General features: G+C 44.0%; 2 protein-coding genes across 2 annotated transcripts; both read left to right on the top strand.

Moving 5' to 3' along the window:
* The first annotated feature begins 1,020 nt into the window (after nucleotides 1-1,020).
* LOC119741343 (lactadherin-like) lies at nucleotides 1,021-13,752 on the top strand. The gene is made up of 5 exons (XM_038217457.1): nucleotides 1,021-1,105; nucleotides 9,701-9,850; nucleotides 12,280-12,418; nucleotides 12,789-12,963; nucleotides 13,606-13,752. The coding sequence occupies exons 1-5, from the start codon at nucleotides 1,060-1,062 to the stop codon at nucleotides 13,750-13,752; spliced, it is 657 nt and encodes a 218-aa protein (XP_038073385.1). The 5' UTR covers nucleotides 1,021-1,059.
* Nucleotides 13,753-18,226: 4,474 nt separating this feature from the next.
* On the top strand, nucleotides 18,227-19,236 carry LOC119740581 (protein unc-93 homolog A-like). The gene is made up of 2 exons (XM_038216303.1): nucleotides 18,227-18,288; nucleotides 18,741-19,236. Exons 1-2 carry the CDS (start codon nucleotides 18,237-18,239, stop codon nucleotides 19,049-19,051), a joined length of 363 nt encoding a protein of 120 aa, XP_038072231.1. The 5' UTR covers nucleotides 18,227-18,236; the 3' UTR covers nucleotides 19,052-19,236.
* Nucleotides 19,237-21,490: the final 2,254 nt, after the last annotated feature.

Raw genomic sequence — 21,490 nt, 5'->3', positions numbered from 1 at the left:
GTTATCAAAACTATTAGAAAAACAGCCACATTACTGTTTAAACCTCAATTATGAGCAAGCAAATTTCCGACGGATTTGGTTAGTTTCCAGCATGCATTGGACCATAACGTTTCTATTATCATACTGGCCAGTTCTATTTTTCCATTCCAACCAATTTAAAATGGCTATATCGAAAGACTCACCAGATAAAATTTCATTCAAAGGACAAATTTTCTTTCAAACAATAGCCGCGCTCTCGCTTCACATTTTCCCAAAGTTAATTAGCGTTTCATTACGGAGGTTCGTTAATGGAAGCACGCTTGTTGGCTACAAGGCATTATGTTTTAATATGTCGCCTTTTCAAGGCATTCTAGCGTCCCCTTCAAAATCCTATGATCACGTTAATATCAAGGACAAAACTTCTTATAAAATTGCAATATCTGCGCTCTCGCTTCACATTTTCCAAACCTTCATTAGTGGTTAATTATAAAGGTTCGTTAATTGAGCAAGTTTGTTGGCTTCAGGGCATTATGCGATTTTCAAGGCAATCTAACGTCCTCATCATGATCACGTTAATTCAATGACAAAACTTCGTTATTACAATATTTGTACATTTTTGTATCATAATTTTAACGTTCCAGCCTAGTTCCTGATTGGCTAGGTTTGCCATAACGTAATTTTGTTCCGTGGTATACGGCTGCGCAGCTGCTGGGGTGAGCTGTGCCGTGGTTGTTCCTATCGGTGATTCTATCAATATAACAGACTCTCGATCATAGCGTCGATCATAGCGTCAGACACGGTCTTAGGCACATTGCCCATCGTCGTGCAGTACTCTACCTGCGTAGCTTACTTCTAGTAGGTCGCGTTGGTGTGTGTGTGTCGCTGAAGAATACAAACAACACAACGGATTGCCAATATTTGCACTTATCAGACAAAGTTTTGGGCAAGTTTTCGAGTTGAGGCTGTTACCCGATTTTTGTTCAGTGGTTTAATGCGTAGCCTTTTAATTCGCGTAGGTGCTTGAGTCGTTGATATATACATCTATCGCATTCGTGCTCTGAATTCACCTCATCTAGGAACATGGATGGAGCAGCAGCTTTGGTTCTGATGTTGTCAGCAATGGCAGGTAAGATGTAATATCTATCCCCTGAGGTACTCTCTATAAATTCCAAAGAGTGAAATTAGGGACTAGACGTTTTAGAGTGAAAATCACTCTAAAACGTCCCTAGTTTTCGACTGTGGAAGTTAATCTTCACTCGAATGGAGTGAATTTTCACTCTTTGGAATTTGGAGAGTATGTCCTCAAAACCATGGCTGGTTTGCTGACAATAGCAGTCCAGCTTAGCTAGAACATTTCAAAACCTCACGTTTGCAGTTGTCGATCACTGTTGAATCTGATGATCCTATCTTTGAAGTAAATGTGTGTTGGGTTGAAAAAAATACTTTGAGTTTTTGTATGATCACCATGACAGCCGATTAAACAAAACTTGATTTTGATGTGGTAATAATTATGCGGGTGTAAAGGAGAATCCCAGATTGTTTTGGGGGCCGGGCTGCTACATTTACTACCAGTATGATTATCCCTACCAACATTGACCCAGTCATGTCCTTTGAGGACGAGGGGAAGGTACGTTGTGCCCCATCCTTATTTCCATACTGTAGCGTTTTCGGTGGTTCAATTTTATTCAGTGGACAGACAGAATAAGACACAAATGACACCAATATTCCGGTTTCTTAACTTCTAATTCTTTCCTCCAAACATCCAAACAATGACTTTTCGCGCCAATTTCAAGCTGACTTGCGCTGACCCTAACCTCCACTAAAAGTAAACAGCGCCGCCTATACTGGATTCTGCAAACTCTACATCATCCACTCCCCGGGGAAAGAATGCGTCCCTCATTCACAAACAACAAATTTAACTAGAAAAACGCCATTAACAAGTTAAGGTTCTAAAAATCAAGAACAATTAAAACTATAAGTTGACCACCATGTCCTACTCCTGAAAGAATTCCTCCGAAGTAATCCTCGCGATCAAGGAATCCTCATCGTAGAGGTCGAAAACGCGCCTCCGCTTGACGAGCTTTCCTGTTGCCTAATCTGATTGGCCCGAAACCGTTGCAAAACTTGGGGGTATGATAACTTTCCTTAAGGATGTTGCACCTTGTGGCGAAACCAAACGCCTCACGTCATCTGGAGACAAGTGTAATTCCAGGCACGGTCCGGACTTCTATTCGGGCGTCTTGGAGATCTCGGGCGTCTTGAGAGCTTTGGAGGAGTTGCTGACTGATACCGGCGACTTGTTGCCTGCATCAAGATTGCCTGTGTGAACCCGTCGGATGTGCCTCGCCAAGTCGTTCTTCCGGCCGTAGATTATGTCGCAAAACGGACAGGGGAACCGATCACGTGGTTGGTGTTGTTCGGCCATGTGCCTTGCCAATGCTGACGTGGCCCCAAATGACTTATCGCATTCGAGGCACCTGCAGCTTTCCGCTCGTTCATCATGTCGTTGGTGGGTTCGGTCAGGTGTGGGCGATCGGCGAGGAGAATCCCGGTGATGACGGCTGTGACTTCTTCTCGGCATCTGCAGAGAATACAACAGAGAACAGGGGATTAGGTTAGTTCGTATTTGCTCCGTAGTTAAAAATGTTATTCGGTCCATTCGCCATAACGCTGAGGAGGTCGACGTTTTCTGTTGTGCCCGTCCTGATGACCGTCTGTGTCTGAAGCTTTCTTAGGTTCAGCAACTGGTGGAACCCCAATCTCTCCATTGACGACTTCAATATGTTCCTGCATGTTGTGGTCTTCTGCTGATTCCTGTGAGAACCCTTCTGTGGTAGCCTCTTTGCTCTCCTTGCCTCCACCAGAAATATCCGGCTGCAGAACAACTCGAGGGGCTTCCTCTTCCCCCTCCTCTTCGAGCTCTTCGGACCCAGGAAGTTGCTGTAATGCATGGCTCTTTGGCCTCCACCATGACTTGTCCACTTCACCCACAAAGCGCTTCAGACGATTAATATGGACAACTTTGGGCTTATGACGTGTCCTCGTTGGATTCTGACGTTGACATCATTTAGCACTTCAGTTACAAGGTATGGGCCTACCCATCTTGGCTGGAGCTTGGGAGACAGCCCAACAGTTCTTTGCTCAACTGTTAACATCACAGCAGTACCTGGTTCCAGACACTTCGGCTTGCCTGCTACTTTGTAATTCCGCCTTTGGTGCTTTGCGGCCTTATGAAGGTGTACTCGTGCCTTCTCATGGGCCTCGTGCATTCTTTCTCTCAGGTGTATGGCATATTCGGTGATTTTTTGGGGTTCTTCTGGGGATCTTAAAACCAGGTCTACCGGGAGTTCTACTTCCCTACCAAAAGTGAGATAGTTGGGTGTTTGTCCAGTGCTGCTATGCTCTGATGCCCGATATGCCATCATCACTAGTGGTAAATGAAGGTCCCAGTCCAACTGATTTTCAGCAACATAGGCGCGCAGCATGTCTTTAAGCGTGCGATTGAATCGTTCAACTTGGTCGTCGCTTTAGGGATGGTGGGGACTCGTCCTGGTCTTATCTATTCCAAGGATTACACACATCTTTTGAACAGCTTGCTTTTGAATTGGCGACCCTGGACCCTGGTCGCTATGCAGCTGTTGCGGTACACCGAGTCGAGAAACAAACTCTTTGACAAAGACATTGGCAACCGTCTGGGCTGTAACATCCTGTACGGGAAAGGCTTCCGTCCACTTAGAGAAGTAGTCCGTGATGACAAGGTTATATCGTTTTTTCTTGTTTCTGTAATCGGAAATGGTCCTGTAATATCAATGGCGACCCTTTCCATCGGAACCCCGGAGACCTGTTGTCTAATTGGTGCTCTGCCCCAGTTGGGAGGAGGTTTGCGTTTGGCACATTGGAGGCATTGGGTACACCACGTCACCACTGAGTCTCTCAAGTCCTCTACTAAGAATCTGGACTTCACCTTTGCATGCATTTTGTTAATGCCGAGGTGGCCAGCTGTAAGGTCATGAAGTTGCTTGAAAACGTCCCCATGGAGGGGCCTGGGGACTACTAAAAGCCACCGAGAGTGGTGCCGATCATCCTCGTTCCAACGCCTGTATAACACGCCGTCGTGCAAACAAAGCTGCTGCCATGCCCCCCATAAAGTTTTGAGCCACGTACCCTCAGCAGACACATCTTTTCAAGTTGGTCGTGGATTTCCACTTTCCAGCCAGCCTATGATCTTCTGCAGAGTCGGGTCACCTGTTTGTTTTTCTCTCAACTCCGAAGCAGTGAAACCTTTCAGCCAACAGAAAGACGACACCTCACGAATGAACTGACTGCTGTCTGAACTGTGTGTATGATGCTGCGCAGGTAGTGAATGGACTGGTTCAGTTGGCAGGTCTGGATCTTGCTCTTGAATTTTCCACAACATTTCTATTCGTTGGCATTTCTCCTTTGTGCTATGGTGCTGGTCTCCCTTAACTTGGTGTCCGTCCCTCACGCGATGGTTGTTCCCTGCTGTCGTATCCTTGCTCAACTTGGTCGCTCTGACACCGTGTACAAGTGCACAGCTTTCGTGACACGGCATCGGCATTGCTGTGCTTGCGTCCCGGTCGATGTTCAATATTGAAGTCATATTCTGCCAGCACTTGCAGCCATCTTGCAACCTGCCCCTCTGTTTCTTTGAAAGTGAAGAGCCATCGGAGAGATCCATGATCTGTTCTAAGAAGAAAGCGGCACCCATATAAGTAAGGTCGAAAGTGTTTGATGAAGTGTACGACAGCAAGCAACTCCTTTCTCGTTACACATTAATTTTGCTCTGGCTTTGACAAGGCACAACTGGCGCTAGCAATTACGCGCTCCTGACCATCTTGCAGTTGGCTAAGAACAGCACCTATTCCGCTATTGCTGGCGTCGGTGTCCAGAATGAATTCTGCGTCAAGTTTCGGGTATGCCAAAACCGGAGCAGAAGTGAGCCGCTGTTTCAGTTGTTCGAAAGCCAATTGGCAGTCATGCATCCAGCTGAAGTCCTTGTCTTTTTCTGTAAGCTTGTGAAGTGGTCTGGCGATTACTGCAAAGGAAGCTACAAACCTCCTGTAGTATGATGCCAGGCCCAAGGGACTTCTCACCTCCTGTATGTTTCTTGGTACTGGCCATTCCTCGATTTGCCGCGTCTTGCTTGGATCTGTCTTGACTCCCCCTTTTGAGACAATATGCCCCAAGTAGGAAACCTCTTCCTGAAGCAGATGACATTTATCCGGCTTGAGCTTTAGTCCGGCCTGCCGTATGCGATCTAGCACCACTCCCAGTCTGTCAATGTGCGACTCAAATGTCTTGGAGAATATAATGACGTCATCTAGGTACACAAGACATATCTGCCACTGTAGCCCATGGAGGACTCTCTCCATTAGACGTTCAAAGGTCGACGGGGCATTGCAAAGCCCAAACGGCATGACCCTAAACTGGTACAGCCCGCAATGGCTTGAGAAAGCTGTCTTTTCCTTGTCTGCCGCGCTCATTGGTACTTGCCAATACCCCGAGGCTAGGTCCAATGTTGTAAAATATCTGGATCCTGCAAGTGTTTTGAATGAGTCGTCTATTCGGGGTATTGGGAAAGCGTCCTTTCTAGTGATTGCGTTGAGCCTACGATAATCAACGCAGAATCGAACTGAACCATCTTTTTTTTTCACGAGCACAATAGGCGCTGCCCAAAGTCCGGTTCTATGATGCTGCCGTCCATCATCTTCTTGATTTCTTTCTCTACCGTCTCTTTCTGAAGGAGGGGTATGCAACGAGCCCCTTGTCTTATGGGATTCGCACTTCGGGTGTCTATAGAGTGTTCAGTTAAAGAAGTAAGGCCAATGTCTCCTTTATGTTGAGAAAACACATCTCGGTGTTCGCAAATAAGCCTGTGTATGCGGCCCCTCTGTTCCTCGCTTAATTGGGACGAAGTTCTCACTTCTGTGCTGGAAATTGGGGCGGCCAATAACGTCTACGGTCTGGAACAAACCCGCTGCTGTTCCCTTTCGCAAGATAACGGTGTCCTCACTGGGGTTTAAGATGCGAAGCGGAACCCAAGACGTATCATACCGAGTCACTGCTGGGGCGAGAAGTATGCTGTGCTTCTCCAGTAAGCTTTGGATCGGTTCAACAATCCCAATGCCATTTGCACAGTTCTGTCGCTCTATGTCACCTTCGACAACAATCTCAGAAAATGGTGGAATAGCTACTGTATCTTTCACCGTCACTCGGCAGCTCTGTTGTCTTACGTTGATGTTTCTCAGAGGAACTTCCAAATTTCCATACACGAGGTGTCTTCTTCCAACGTCGATGACGCAGTTGTGCTTGTCCAGGAAGTCCAATCCAAGAAGAATGTCATTATGAATATCAGCTATCACCATTTCGTGGTGCACTTTTTTACCACCTAGCTGAAGCTCGACTGTTGCCTCCCCATAAACACTTAGCAATGTCTCGTTTGCTTGGAAAACTTGCACGCTAGAACTCTTGATTATTGGCTTGTTATCAAAGTGATCTACCACTCTTTTGGAAACGATGGAGATAGTCGCACCCGTATCGAGAAGCATTTCTACTGGAGTTCCGTTGATGTGCCCAGCTACATGGAGGCCCGCCCCAACCGGGGCTATGGTTCCGCTATGAAACACTTTCTGTGGTGGCCTTTCGTGCTTGGTGTTTGCCTATCTGTTCCATACGCTGCTCAAGCTTGGATACGGTACTGTCGTGGGGTTCACATTTGCTGACCTCATTGACAACCACCTGTTTCTTCCCTTCACCTACGGAGCGTAGTCTCTTGGTGTTGTTCTCCTGCTCAGCACCATTTATCGCTTCAAGTTCGATCGCAGCTGTGAGTGCTTCTTCTAAATTACAGGGACGCATTTGAAGCGTCCGTGTCCGCGTGTCTCCATCTGCCAAAGCATCAAGAAAATAATCTCTGGCCATTGTTGCCACCCCGGCGGCTGGAAGCTCGCCGAAAGTCTTCTCAACGATAAACCGAATATCCTGTGCGAGCTCCGACAGAGTCTCTCCATTTTTCTGGCGCCCGTTCTTAAGTTGCACCCTATATAGTTCCTTCCGTCCATCTGGTTCAAACCTTGCTTTCAAAGCATTCGCCAGACCGCTGAATGTTAATGGTGTCCCATCTGACCCTGCAGCACCTGTTGGGCTGCTCCGGCCAAGGATACAGCAAGATACTCCGTTTTCTCTATCTCCCCCATCCGTTAATACTGGCACACATTTCAAAGTGTCGATAGTATGCAGTCCATGAAGTCGTCCCATTGTATCTATCGGGTCGCAGCTGCTGCAAACGTGCTTGTGTTTGAATGTTGTGGAAAAGCAACAGCGGCACGAACATTTCGCTGACCGACTCCTGGTGTATCATTCCATGGTCGCTGACCTACTGCAATGTGTTGCTGCGCCGACCCGACGCCTGTGGCTCCGTGCTCGTTGTGTGCACCGACGAACTGTTTATTGACAACCGATGAACCGGGCGGCGCAACCGATGAACTCGCCGATACCGACGCATCGCCACCTGGCGCTTTGGCCGTCGGTATGACCCCTGAACCGCCAGCGGCACGAACATTATCATACCCTCTTGTACCGTTCCATGGTCGCTGACCAACTCCGATGTGTTGCTGCGCCGAACCAACGCCTGTGGCTCCGTGCTCGTTGTGTGCACCGATGAACTGTTGATTGCCAACCGATGAACCGGTCGGTGTAACCGATGAACCCGTCGTTATTCCAGAAACCGACGCATCGCCACCTGACGCATTGGCCGTCGGTATGACCCCTGAACCGCCAGCGGCACGAACATAATCATACCCTGGGGTACCGTTCCATCGTCGCTGACCGACTCCCATAGGTTGCTGCGCCGAACCGACGCCCCTTGCTCCGTGCTCGTGGTGCTCACCTATGAATTGTGGATTGACTAACGATAAACCTGTCGGTGCAACCGATGAACCCGTCGGTGCCCCCACAACCGTCGCAGCGCTATCCGGTGCGCTAGCCGTCGGTATTATCATTGAACCGCCAGCGAAGTGCAGTCGCCCTTGTCCGTCGTGCCACGGTTGCACTGCGGAGCCATTGCTGTGCTGGGTTGTCGCGTCCCCGTTGACTCCATGTACCTGGCTTGTACAGACGAGTGCCGAGGAAACGATCGGTGGACCAATCAGTGCATCGGTGGCTCCGTCGTATGATGCGGCGCCGTGAAAGAGTGGTTGCTCCAGTGCTCTGCTGTGGGGTGACGGTGTGGGCGTGGAGGCCTCGGCCGGATACCCTGCGGTTGTCCACTGCAACGAGCCGGTCGCTGGTGGGAGGATCCCCGGTAGCGACAGGAATGAGTACTCCGGGTCAAAAGCTACACGGGGAACTTCATGCGGGATGTCAACTACAAAACTTGACATGTCGCCTTGCGGGGCAGGGAAAATGGGGGAATTGTATGGAACCATGGTGTCGGGAGGGAAACGGGTGGAGGGGGCATGGATGGACGAGTAGAAGGGTGCATTGCGTTGGTGTCTGACATGTCGGTGGATCAATCCGACAATTTTATTCAGTAGACAGACAGAATAAGACACAAATTACACCAATATTCCGGTTTCTTAACTTCTAATTCTTTCCTCCAAAACATCCAAACAATGAACACACGATATCAGTATTACTTGTGATTTACCTTTATCTGCACTATACTGGCAATCGCAACGTGGAGCCTGGGTTGTGTACATACGGAGCTGGCCTTTCAGAACAACCTTCACAACCAAGATCTGTACAGCAACTAACCGCACATGCGCACGCACGCACATTTCGCGCAAATTTCACGCTGACTTTCGCTGACCCCAACTTCCCAGGATCATCTCCCTAGCTATTGGGCTATTATCTAAGAGCAGATTTGATAAAATTAGGGTCCAAAAATGGGTCCTATTAGCACGAGAAAATATACGGATGCCATTGGTAAATTTGGCAGTGTGCAGGCTCAGCAATTACCGGCACACTCTCGCAAAAAGTGATTCGGCCAGCTTTCTATACGAAACCTCATTGGCTCGGGGTTTTGTGCGCAAACCTTATTAGTCAGCCGATCACGCTCAACTGACTTCGGCAAAACCGCAAGTCCCATCATAAAGAATGAGTTAACTAGACAATTTTTTTCCAAGAGTGTGTTTCTAATGTTGTGGCCCTTTAAAGCGTACTGTAAGGCCGGATATCGGGGGTCCACTCACAAGTCCGACGCCTCATAGGTCCGACGCCTCATTGAAGTCCGAAATTCCGGACTTATGAGGCGTCGGACTTATGAAGTGTCGGACCTATGAGGCGGATTTAGGCTATTAGTCTAGCTTTACTGGTCTTCATGCATATGATGCTCCGATGGACTTTTACACAATACACGGTATGTTGTACATGTACCGAATGCATACTGTACCCGTGCGGTATGGGGAAAGGGTTTACGAATTGGAACACATGCACAAAGTTGAATTGGCAAGTCAAAAGAATTATGTTTTATTTTTTTAATTGAAAAAAAAAGAAGTGAATCTCGAACTTTAAAAACATCAAACGTTTTGAATGGCCTCTAATGCAGTAGTCTTACACTTGAAACATACATTGTTTCCTTCTGATTGTCGTATAGTTGTAAAAATACCAATTTGATATTTTATTAGCCACATTGTTTTATAGAGTGACCATCATGGCATTGTTGGCTTGCATCTATGTTTTAATGTAATTAATTCCAAAGTGCTGTTGGTTGGTGTGGAGAGCCAGCAGAGGGTGTGTTACTCCGGTCCCCCACCGGAACCTGATCCTGATAATCCGGATGACTGGATGAAGCAAGTCATGCAAGAGATACGGAAGCGTTGCCCGGGAAGGAGGCAACCCACCCCAGCTGGTAAGTCGTCCTACGATCACCCATATCTTAGGTATGACAAACAAGCATGCGGATATATTCTATCACAAGGTTTGTGTTGTATTGAGATCGAACTTTTTTGTTTACCGAATATCAAGGTCCATCGAAGGCTGCAAATGACGTTAAACGACTGCTAAAAAGAGATATGTTTCCTGCTTGCTTGTTTGCTTCAAAAATGTTACACGACTCTTTCAATTCGAACAAAACATTTAGGTGTTTTCGTGCAACTCCCTAGACTTGGTGCCAAGTCGGTAGTTGTTTTGCGTACGGTACCGGTTACTGGCTCCACGCACGCAAAATATCGCTGCAATGCGCGCAGTTTGGTTCCCAGTCCAAATGATGCTGACTATTTTTGATAAATTACGGACTTGGAGAAAACGTTTTCAATTTTGTACACAACATATTGGAGTATTTTGATTTTGATAATTTTGCGAATTCTATGGGAGCACTAGACTGATTGGTTCAGATTCCAGAGTGTATTCTAGGCCGGCACGGAAGATCATTCTCATTACTTCGAGGGTTTGTACTTTGTGTTGTGTAACATCACAAAACTCATTAAAGGGCATACACGACTCAAATAAATCAAGTATATCACAATGATACATTTCTTTTCTATACACAATTGAGCAAGCTGAGTGTACTGGTCGTTAAAACGTCGCCAGAACTGCAAACATGTCCCTGACGTATTGAGATGAACTCCACATGTAACGGAATGAATCAATGAGGCCTCATTTGCATAGCGGTGCGCGATTGGATCTCACCGGAAAAATGCACTGCATATGTATTGTACTGCTTGCATATATGAATAACATTGCTAGAACATAATCGTCAAGTCGTTAGATTTGTCGCAACCCCGCCGATTAGGTACTAGTCGTATACCAGCCGCACCGATGGAGCTCGACTGAAGTTCAAGGACAAAATACGGGTTTCTAACGACTTGTCATCAAGTCTAGCAACTTCCAGAGTAAATTCAAAAAAAAAGAAAAGATTGAAAAATCCTTTGTTGCATGGTCATGCACATTGAATTTTCTTCCAAATTCAAAATGTTTCTCACTGCCGAATCTGAGGGAGGGGGAGGCTTTTTTATATTTGCAATAACGAGGCCCTACAATCAATCTAAAACCTACCCCAGCTGGTACGGGGAAACCTACCCCAGCCGATACGGAGAAATCTACTTCAGCTGGTACGGAGAAACCTACCTCAGCTGGTACGGAGAAACCTACCCCAACTGGTATGGAGAAACCTACCCCAGCTGGTACGGGGAAACCTACCCCAGCTGGTACGGAGAAACCTACCCCAGCCGATACGGAGAAATCTACCTCAGCTGGTACGGAGAAACCTACCCCAGCCGATACGGAGAAACCTACCCCAGCCGATACGGAGAAATCTACCTCAGCTGGTACGGAGAAACCTACCCCAGCTGGTACGGAGAAACCTACTTCGGCTGGTACGAAGAAACCCACCTTATCTGACTCGTGGAAACAAACCTAACTTTAAGTCGTCGTCTTTACCCTGCGCAGCGTTTACAAAAAATGTTTATCAGAACTCGCCAACGGTGGCCCTTTGGGCCACAGGTACTTTCCCGCACTACGCAAGACCCTATTCATGTCAAAACAACAAAAAGCCATGTGCCAGACGGTGTCCAGGCAGTTGCCAGACAGTGCACTTAAAAGATAATTGACTGGCGGCTGTGGTTTGCGGCTATGAAGGGAGATAGCTGTGTCAAGTTACAGGTGTTTGTATATGTTTCAATGAGACTTGGCAGGAGGCCTGGTCGAAAGTTTGTTGACACGGCTTGGGTGAAGCCCAGGCTGCAAAGTTCATTGAACCAGGTGATTTGGCATGGGTTGAATGAGGGTTAGATGGAAGGTGACCGTCATTGGCCCTCATTTTTTCCCCCAAAAATTCGGTCACCTGCGTACCCAAGGTACGGAGGTCACTCTGCGCAGGGTTAAGATATCCCAAAGCGTAGGTTTGACTAATAAGCATATGGATCTGTTCTATTACAAGGTTATTGCATTGAGTTTGAACATTTTTTTTTTTTTTATCCGTTAATCAAGTTTCATCGAAAGCTGCTTACCCAACTTCTCCCAATTGAAAGAAAATCCCTTCAAGTGTTTTTGTGCACCCCCCCCCAGAGTAAACCCAACAAAGATAAACAACGGAAAAACCATTGGTGTATTGTCATGCTCATTAGTATTTTCTCCCAAATTCAAAATGTTTCTGACCGCCAAATTCGAGGGGGGGGGGGGGCTTTTTCTTATTTGCAATAACGAGGCCCTACTATCAATCTAATGTTTGTAAGGTAAAATTTGCAGTAATGATCAAATTATCATTCTCTCAATATCACTGGTTTTTTTTAAACTATGAATATAAAATATTTCATTTGCTTACTCATTTGTTGCCAGCAGAGTGTTCTAGTCCGCAACCCCTTGGTATGGAGGACGGGACAATCCGAGATGATCGCATCACGGCGTCCAGTATTCTGAGCAATACATATCCAGCCCGGGAGGCACGCCTCAACAATGACAACGGATGGGCAGCCTCGAGGTAGATATCAAAGGGAAATACCACACCTGACACTTCACTCTCATATTCACTCTGTATCATTACAATGCCACAAAACCCTCCTGAATGTGTTTAATTAATGAACATCTAATTGCCTCAGTGGGGTTTTGTTTCTGTACGTTTTGTTTTATTTTGTTTGGCATTGTCTTCTTTTTTTTGCAATGGTTCTCCTTTCCATTATATAAAAAAGTTATCACCCCCGGCCAAAGCCCAACCCGGACTCATGCGCATTTGAATTGCACACTGTAACGAGTTTTAATAATAATATTTGATTTTCAAATCCATTCCACAAGCAGATTTGTGGAGTATCGTTATTTCATTGTTCCTCATCCTCTCTTCACTCTGTGTACAGTGGCGACGCCAATCCCTGGATCGAGGTGGACCTCGTCCAGAGTACAGTGGTGACTGGGGTCACCACACAAGGCACCCCCGGCGGCAGTTGGTACGTGAAGCGGTACAACGTGGCGTATCAGCAGCAGCCCTTATCCCAACGCAGACACGTGACAAATGGAAACGGAGACATCATGGTAAAAATCAATCTTTACTAAGTCTTGCTGTAAGCTACATTTAACTTTCGTTCGTAAAACAGTTTTGAAAAGAAAGTGTAAAGGGTTTTTTTCTCATATTTTGTTTGGGCTTTTATCGCAATATGATAACTTCATTGTTTACGACTTTGTACGGTTTCATGCTCATGCAACCATTTAGCCATTCTGAAATCGCGTCTGATTATACCACGTGTGAACAAAAAAACATGTCCTGCTTTTGATTAGTTTTCTCAGCTATTTTAAAAGATTTTTCATTCAAATTCACCAACTCTATCATTCAATTTCGTCCACGAGAAATTGTACACGCTTATACAAAACCAATTTAGTCCAGATTTTGGTCCCAAAATAGCAAAACGCTCTGAAGCTGAATCAGAAACTTATGTCTATAATGTCTATAATAAGTCATTATGTCTATAACATGGCTGAGAATGATCAGAAAAGTGAGTGCCCACCAAAGACAAGCAGTTTACTTTATGTAGTTATTACGGTTTGTTTAAATTCTGTTTCGAAGGAAGACCCCGTCAGCTAAGAATGCCCACTTTTTTGTAGTTTTGGTCCTAGACTTCACTACAAGTAGGCTATTTTTATACAAATCTTCGTTGATTGCATTGGGATTCATTTCAGGTGTTCATCGGTAACTATAATCCCTACACCCCGGTCACTAACCTGTTTGATGAGAGTGTGGAGGCCACGGTAGTCCGCATTGAGCCTACTGAATGGCAGAATGGTATTGCTCTGCGATTGGAGCTGCTTGGATGTCGCCGTGGTTAATTTAGCTGAAGCATTCAGGTGATTCTCTCCGATAGCGCTGACAAAATTTCACTCTATATAAAAGTAAATGCGACGGTAGATAATATTAAGGTTGATAATAAATACAATGCTTTGTAGGAAGAATAGTTACACAAAGTAAGGATACACTGAAGATTTAGAATAACCACTACAGACTCTTATGAGTTGTTTTTTCTTTAGCTTAAGAAGTATCTCCCGGAAAAAAATATAGGTTTTACCGGCTATTTTAAAACGTTTGTCATTCGAATTTACTGTTTGTAATATTCAAATTGGTTAATCAACATCGATTAAGTTTAATTTCGTTTTATTTTATGTTCAATTTTGTCTTTTGTCAGACAATTTCAAATTCAGTTCAAGCAAATTGAAACAATAAGCACACACTTTCTTCTCGGGTTATTCAATTTTGTCTCATCTACGCCGAAGACGTTATTCAGAATTTCAAATCGTGTGATCGATTTATATAAGACGAATTTGATCTCTAAATGCTGCCATTCAACAACAGCTTAGTGATGGCGAATATTCTCGAGCAGGTGACTAAAGAGGGTGACCAAACTTAGAAATTGAATGGTAAATGACTAAATTGAATTTGATAACGGGTGTGAAATTTTGCCCGGACGAAATTGAATGTTAGAGTTGGTGAATTTGAATGCAAGATTTTTAAAATAGCCGGGAAAACCTATACATTAGGGTAATGTTCACAGTTTATATTAAAATTAAAGAACCTATTATCGCCAAGTTTCCTACGTGGATTGCAATATAAACAAGATTATCTGAAATTTAAAAAAAGTCAAAAAAAGAAAAAAATCACCTAATGAATAGTAAAAGTAAAGTATATATATATATATTTTTAAAAGTATTTCCGCTCTAAACAGAAACGTCTAAATTTTTGCAGTGCTTTTGTTGCATAGTTGTTTTTTATTGTATATATTAAGTTTACGCTGTTTATGAATTGTTAAAACGTGATATTTCACACACAAAATAAGAAAATCGAAATGGCTAGTGGCAAACCATCTCGAGAATTCAAATCTTTTTAGTGATCAAACTTTGAGTTTAAAGTCCGGTTCATAATTTACACGTATGCAACTGCGAAGTGCATTTGACGTAAGGAAAGCATTCGCTACGAATTGCCTTGGTGTTGAAATGTGTTCAACTTTTGCGAATTCCCGGCAGGAAAACTTGGCATGATGTCACAAGGTCGCGTTCGCTTTCGTTCCGAGTATTATTATTATTATTATTTATTCGGCCAACAAATGAACAAAGGTACATTGACAAAGCAAATAAAAAGTAAACAGTAAACAAAAAGTGGAAATTGAAAAGTAAGACCAGACAAGACTGAAGAATGCGAGTAGGAATGGGTCGTGGGAGGGGGAGGGAAGGGAGGGTGGACAGTTTGGCAGGGGAGAGGAGATAGAGGGACAGAAAACAAAAACAATATAACATTCCAAACCGGCCAGGGTAAACAAAAGTGTACTAAAACACTGTAGCCCTAAGGCTTGCCAACCCATGCTGGAAATGTCTACACAAAAATAAAATAGTATTCAATGTAAATATAAATATAACAATGAAAAAAAAAAAAGAAGAAAAGAAGTATTAACTGGTGTTAAATGTAGTCTGTGCTTAATTATGTTTAAGCATGTCATGAACCGATGTATTTTTGCTGTCAATATAAGAAATTGAACTCACGATATCAGATAGTCATATAATAATTTAGGTGAATAGTATCAGGTGTGTAGTGTATTGCTGCCGTAATGTAACACTTTTATTGGCATTTGTAATTGTGGTGTTCGATATGGAAAATAATTAAATAGAAATACGTGTATAGATTTATGTGTAACAAAGTTAATTGATATAGTTTTAGACAATATATTTTTCAGTTATATCATTTTGACACGTGATTACTAGGATGTATGGGTCATCAAAATACCCTAATTTCAAACTAAGGGTCAATTTGTATTAAGAAGAAAACTGCATGAGTATTGACACATAAAGTGTTATGTTCATTTGATGCCGAGCTGCCATAACAAGAAGCTAAGAGGAAGCAATCTTTATCTCATTGAAGCACATACTTACCAATATTGTTCAATTATAATTCAAATGATTGTATACGCTTTGTGAATATGAACATGCTTGTGAAATAAAAAAAAACCATAGAAACATTCACTCGTTTAATTTTTTAGTTGATCAGTTGATGTGCTTTGCGTATTAAAAATGACGTGTACAAAACGACTTGCTGCCTGTCCATATTTGATTGTAATGATTAAATACATCAGAAATGGAGAGAAGAAAATCCCACTTTGTACTTCTATCCGCGTGTTTAGCAAAGTCTCGTAATAAAGGTACCGTTATCGTCTGTACCAACTTTATTTTACGACCAGAGAGCGCCTAGCAACACTGACCCATTCCTATAGAACCCAACGCCCCATCCTATACAATACTTTTGTTGTTTTGCTCTGTTTACTAGCTGTTTGTATATAATTTAAAGGCAATAAGGCCCTGAGACAAGGAGCTTAAAGATCGCAGTTTCAGTATCATAATCACCGAGCCAAGTGTACACATCGGATCGCGACGCTCCGTTAAGTTGTATCTGTACCGGCTAGGATGTATTTATGCATGTATTCTATGGGCAAATGACTCTTTAGGCTTCCCTTCCATTGTCACGTCACGAAGAGGTTTGATTTAATTTTTCATATTTTAATCCCTTCTGACTCGTAGGGCGTATCCTATCAACACTGCCTTGAACTTTGTAGGCACAATACACATATCTTAATTGTAATATCTTTAATATTACGGCCCTCTCGACAGTGTTGGAGTCAAAACCTCAGAGTCCGAGACCGAGACAAAGACCGAGACTAATTCCCCATTCGAGACCGAGACCGAGACCGAAACCTCATAGTCCGAGACCGAGACCAAGACCGAGACTAATTCCCCATTCGAGACCGAGACCGAGACCGAAACCTCATAGTCCGAGACCGAGACCGAGACCGAAACCTCATTTTAAAATAAATAAATAAATAAGTAACATGCGAGGGCGCACTCAATCCAAGATGGCGGCGCCCGTGAAAACTTTGAGGACCGAAATAAAAACGTAAAATCACTCAGCTTCAATCCTACTCAAGTCAAAGCTTGCCGCCACCTTCCGCCTGATGACTAACCCGCGCATGGCAATGCTCATACCAACGCTGTTGTACTTGGGAGTGGATGTGATGTTTATGGGCGGCCATTTTACAAAGGTGGGTTTGAACTCTTGGTGGTAGCAGATATGCCGATAGATTGGTTCCCCGACCTGACAATTTCCCCCGACGTCCACACGTCTAAATTGTAGGTCAGGCAGCCTCCGTGGCTAAAAATAAACCGGCATGACGACATTGACGGCCTTGTTTTCAAAGCTCGGCTTCGTTTCCGAATTTGCTTTATCACTTAAAGCTTTTAATGTTCCTATCAAAATTTTAAAATAAATCACTTGCTTCATATATCAAACAGTTATGATAATATAGTTTGATATTTCTGTAAGAAAACATTGACTGATGTTGACCTGGGATCTTGAAAATTAGGCACCCAAATAGCACTGTTAGCAGGCGGAACCGAATGAAGACTGAGTTTTGGAAAATCTCAGTAACGGTCGTCAAATTTAAAATAGTACATGACGAAGCAAAAAGTTCGCGCATACGATCCGATCGATGCACAAAATCGTCGTTGAATTTTAAGTTTTCTAAATAAAAGCAATGAATATTAATTATCAACTCATTAAAAAAAGTTTTTAATAAGCAATAAACAGTTCATTAAAACAATATTGTACTCGGAAATACTCGGGCGCTATCCGATTGTCCACAAAATTCGGCAAACTTCGGACATTTTCGTAAAAAGGAGGAATTCCTCCCGTTTTAGTCACGTGACGTAAATTGTAATACATGTACAATGTATTACCGGGAGCTTCCTGACCTAAGATTCATCAGAAATAGTCAGAATCGTTTGGTCTGGGAACCAGACTAACATGCCGAATGATCACGCCTGCGCACAACCGAAAGATTCACCGAAACAGGCTTGGATTTATCGGTTTTACATGTTGTGCAATTTGCCAACCAAATTAAAACTAAACCACTGCAACAGTTAAGTTAGACGTATGGTGACTTGAACCTCAGCATGTATATAGACCCTGTAGATAGGCATTTTGTTAATCAAATAGTGTATTGATTCCGTTATTGCAGTGGTATGAAATTATCTGCTCGTTTCCACTAACTTTGGTCACATAGTTTTTCGTTGGTTGCACACGAGGGATCGAGGTTGTCGGCTACGTCATGAGGGGCAGTTCCGTCTCCAGCTGCATCTCATCCTTCCTGATTGGTCGGCTGATGAAGTGCGTCAGCAGGTTTGCACTCTTCATTGTTGGGGGCGCTACTTACCTGCTGGTACTAGTTTTCATGTTGGTCTGGGACCCTGTTCAGGGCAGATTGTGGCATCTCGTTCTGATGGCTGTGGCGGTTGGCTTTGCGAGAGCAAGCATTGCTACGATAAGCTCAAGTAAGCCATCGCAAATCAAATTACGAGTCATTCACAAGTCACATCACAAGTCGATCACAAGTCAAATACAGTTAACCACAAGTCAATCACAAGTCACAACACGTCATTCACAATTCACATCACAAATCAATCAAATCACAAGTGACATCAAAAGAATCACAGCAAAAGCCAAATCACATGTCGATCACAGAAAGGTGACAGTGAATGAACGCTGATATATGAAGGAATGTGTCACCGATTCGGGATTGCTTAATCGTCCCTTGGCTTGGGACTGAATGACTTGTGAAAAACGGGACCCATGATTTGACTTGTGATTTGTTGACCTGTGATGAATTGTGAGTACTTGTTTAATCTCCTTGACTTACAGTTTCTGTAACCTTACAAATTAAGGTTCACATTTTGAGTCGAAACGACTGTACGTCTTTGATCTTTATTGTCATTTTTGTATATAGCTCTTTTGGGAATGCTGTTTGTATGTCAACAAGAGGCAGCGTTCGGCAATCTGTGCTTCTGGCAGTCCCTGGGCTCCGCCGCCATATTGGCCCTTGGTATCCCACAATCCATGTGTGCCTACCACGTGATCTCAATCGTCATGTGCATCCTCGTGTTCGCCCTGGGAATGTTCTGTTTGCTGGAGCTGCGATTGAAGCGAGAGCAGACACCAGGCGAGAAGAAGCTTGAGAAGGAGGCTGAGGGGAAAGAAATGACGACAGAAATGTTGGCCATTGCAGAGCCGACCAACAACGAAATATCAATCGACTGATGACATGTAGAGATCCCTATCATACCTATGAACCTATCCAGGGGCTGTCTAGTATGCAGCTTTTACCATGAGCCGAGGTTAGCACCGGTGACTCGCGTTGCGCGCGCAGAATGCATATTTATGAATCATGGCGGTAAAGGTACCCATAATGCTTCCCGTTTATTTTTTTGGAATGAAATGAGTCGCCCCGATCACTATTCGATATTGCAGTTGGTAGCTCTTTGTGCAAGAATTCGTTTCAATTGAAAATTGAAACAAAAATGTTTTTATATTTAAAAACCAAACATAATTATAAACATTAACTGACTCCAATTTACAAATAGAGCTTTTGTCAAGCTGATTATAACATGGCCAAGTTCGCGCAAGGACTATAGTTGACCAATGGTTAACTAACGTTTGCCCGAACTCTGTCTAGTCGACGATGGTTGACTACACTAGTCGACTATTTGGAACCAGCCTACTGGGGTTGGTTGCTTCGCTGGTAACCAATAGCCGCGCGCTATCATAACGCTAGCAGGGAGCCAGGATCCAAGAGTTTTGCGATGACATTTTAACCAGCGTTTGACTAGAGACGTTCGCACGTCGCTATCAGTGCGCAGGCGTAAGGTACGTCACAAATTAACCACTAGTCGACTAATGGTCCTTGCCCGAACTTGGCCCTAGCTGTATTCGTTTTCAAATTTGACATTTTAAACTTTTTGAAATTATAGTTTAATTTATTTACTGCAACACAGTGATTGTTATATTTTTAAATAATCAAATGTTTACTACAACACAGTGACTGTTAAGGTTCAAGGGGCTCTCGAAAGTGTTGCAAAAAGCGCCCTCTCGGTTCATGCACGGAGCCCATAAAGCATCAAATCATTATATCGTAGAGTTTTAGGTTAATTACTGGTGGCGCTGTTTACAGTGGAGACTGGGGTCAGCGCATATGGGTCAACGTGAGGTCAGCATGCACGCGCAAGCAGGCATCGCTGTCACGCGCGTGCGCAGGCAGTCGCATGCCGTGCAGATATGGAGTGTTGTGGATCGTTCACGGCCGGCCGGCTGGCTCCGTGAAACTCGAGGCTCCATATTCGAGTGTTGTTCAAGATTACTGAGGTAAATCTCAAATTATTACACCGATTAATTGTTCTGAGGAAGTGATTACAAGCCATTTAGACATTGGAATGTTATGTGATTGCCTCCGAGTTATTTTGTCTGTCCTTTTATTAAATAAAATTGAACCCCGACAACAGTACACCCTACAATATTATGATATGAACTGTTATCAATTTATTTTAAGCACAAAAGGCTCTTAAATTATTCATTTGCAAGAAAACAAACTGACTCAAATTCTGGTTAGAAAATTATTTTCGCAATTTTGCCACAATTTTGAGTTCTCATATAATATGTCCAATTTCGTTATCATTGTACATGTACGATTACGTCCCTGTGCTGTATGTGCCGGCAGCTTAGGGTATATTTATGCACAAAGTCTATGGGAAAATGGCTCTAGAGGCTTCACCGCCAACATTTCGTATTCCAATGCCTTCTGACTCGTTCGGCTTCTGTCAATACTGCCTTGACAATCAGAGGCAAACTATATTAATTGCAATATCTGTAATATTACGGCCCTCTCGATGCGCATCGTTTTCTAAAGGTTCATTGTTTACGCGGTTGTGTAATTATCTAGACCAACCTTGATTGCTGCTGAGGATTCTGTGTTTGTTACCGGAAGCCGCTTCCGCTCGTACGCGGTGCTGCAGCGTTCCATATCGATTCGTGACTGTTTATGACCGCGATGGTCGTCATTGTTCAATTTCAGGACGATATTTTGTTAATTTCAAGACGCTATTTTGTTAAAACTGGAAACTGTAATTACAACGTGTTTCCCACTTCCAGCGTTAGCTCCACCCATACTGTAAGATTGAACAAATTATACAAGTTGAAGCCTTCATGGCAAGTTCAGGCTCGTTTCATGATTGGCTAGGCTTGGTATGACGTCAGCCTGTTAGTTTTCTGCGGCTGCTTAGGTGCTGAGGCGAGCGAGTGGCGTTTTGTACTCGGTGATATACTATCAACACTAACGGAGTCTGGATCATTGCGTCAATCAGGTTTAGTCTTGGTGGCCAGGCTCTTTCCTGATCGTCATTCGGTACTCTACATGCGTAGATAGCTGCCTATTAGCTTGCGTTTGCGTGTTGTGTGAGTCGCTCATTACACTAATCAGAACAAGTTTCAAGTAAGGTTTTAAGTTGAGGCTCTCTCGCGTTTGTTGTTTTGAGTTTTACGTGCGTAGTTGCCTATTAATTCGCGTGGTTGTGTGAGTCGTTCATAAAAATCCCACAGCGTAGTGGATTGTGCTCAGAATTCATCCGCATCTTGGACAATGGACGGAGCAGCAGCTTTTGTTCTGATGCTGTCAGCAATGGCAGGTAAGCACGGCTGTTCCAGCGC

This window comes from Patiria miniata, unplaced genomic scaffold, assembly GCF_015706575.1.
Source record: "Patiria miniata isolate m_02_andy unplaced genomic scaffold, ASM1570657v1 HiC_scaffold_1, whole genome shotgun sequence".
NCBI classification, from domain to species: domain Eukaryota; kingdom Metazoa; phylum Echinodermata; class Asteroidea; order Valvatida; family Asterinidae; genus Patiria; species Patiria miniata.
Note: the sequence above shows the minus strand (reverse complement) of the source record. Positions and strands in the feature narration are given on the sequence as shown.

Bases quoted from the DNA above. Each gene is read 5' to 3' on its own strand.
- LOC119741343 (XM_038217457.1), top strand. From the start codon at position 1,060: ATGGATGGAGCAGCAGCTTTGGTTCTGATGTTGTCAGCAATGGCAG. The intron at 9,851-12,279 runs GTAAGTCGTCCT...TGTTGCCAGCAG, and splicing joins GAGGCAACCCACCCCAGCTG to AGTGTTCTAGTCCGCAACCC. The intron at 12,419-12,788 runs GTAGATATCAAA...CTCTGTGTACAG, and splicing joins AACGGATGGGCAGCCTCGAG to TGGCGACGCCAATCCCTGGA.
- LOC119740581 (XM_038216303.1), top strand. From the start codon at position 18,237: ATGGCTGTGGCGGTTGGCTTTGCGAGAGCAAGCATTGCTACGATAAGC. The intron at 18,289-18,740 runs GTAAGCCATCGC...TTTTGTATATAG, and splicing joins CATTGCTACGATAAGCTCAA to CTCTTTTGGGAATGCTGTTT.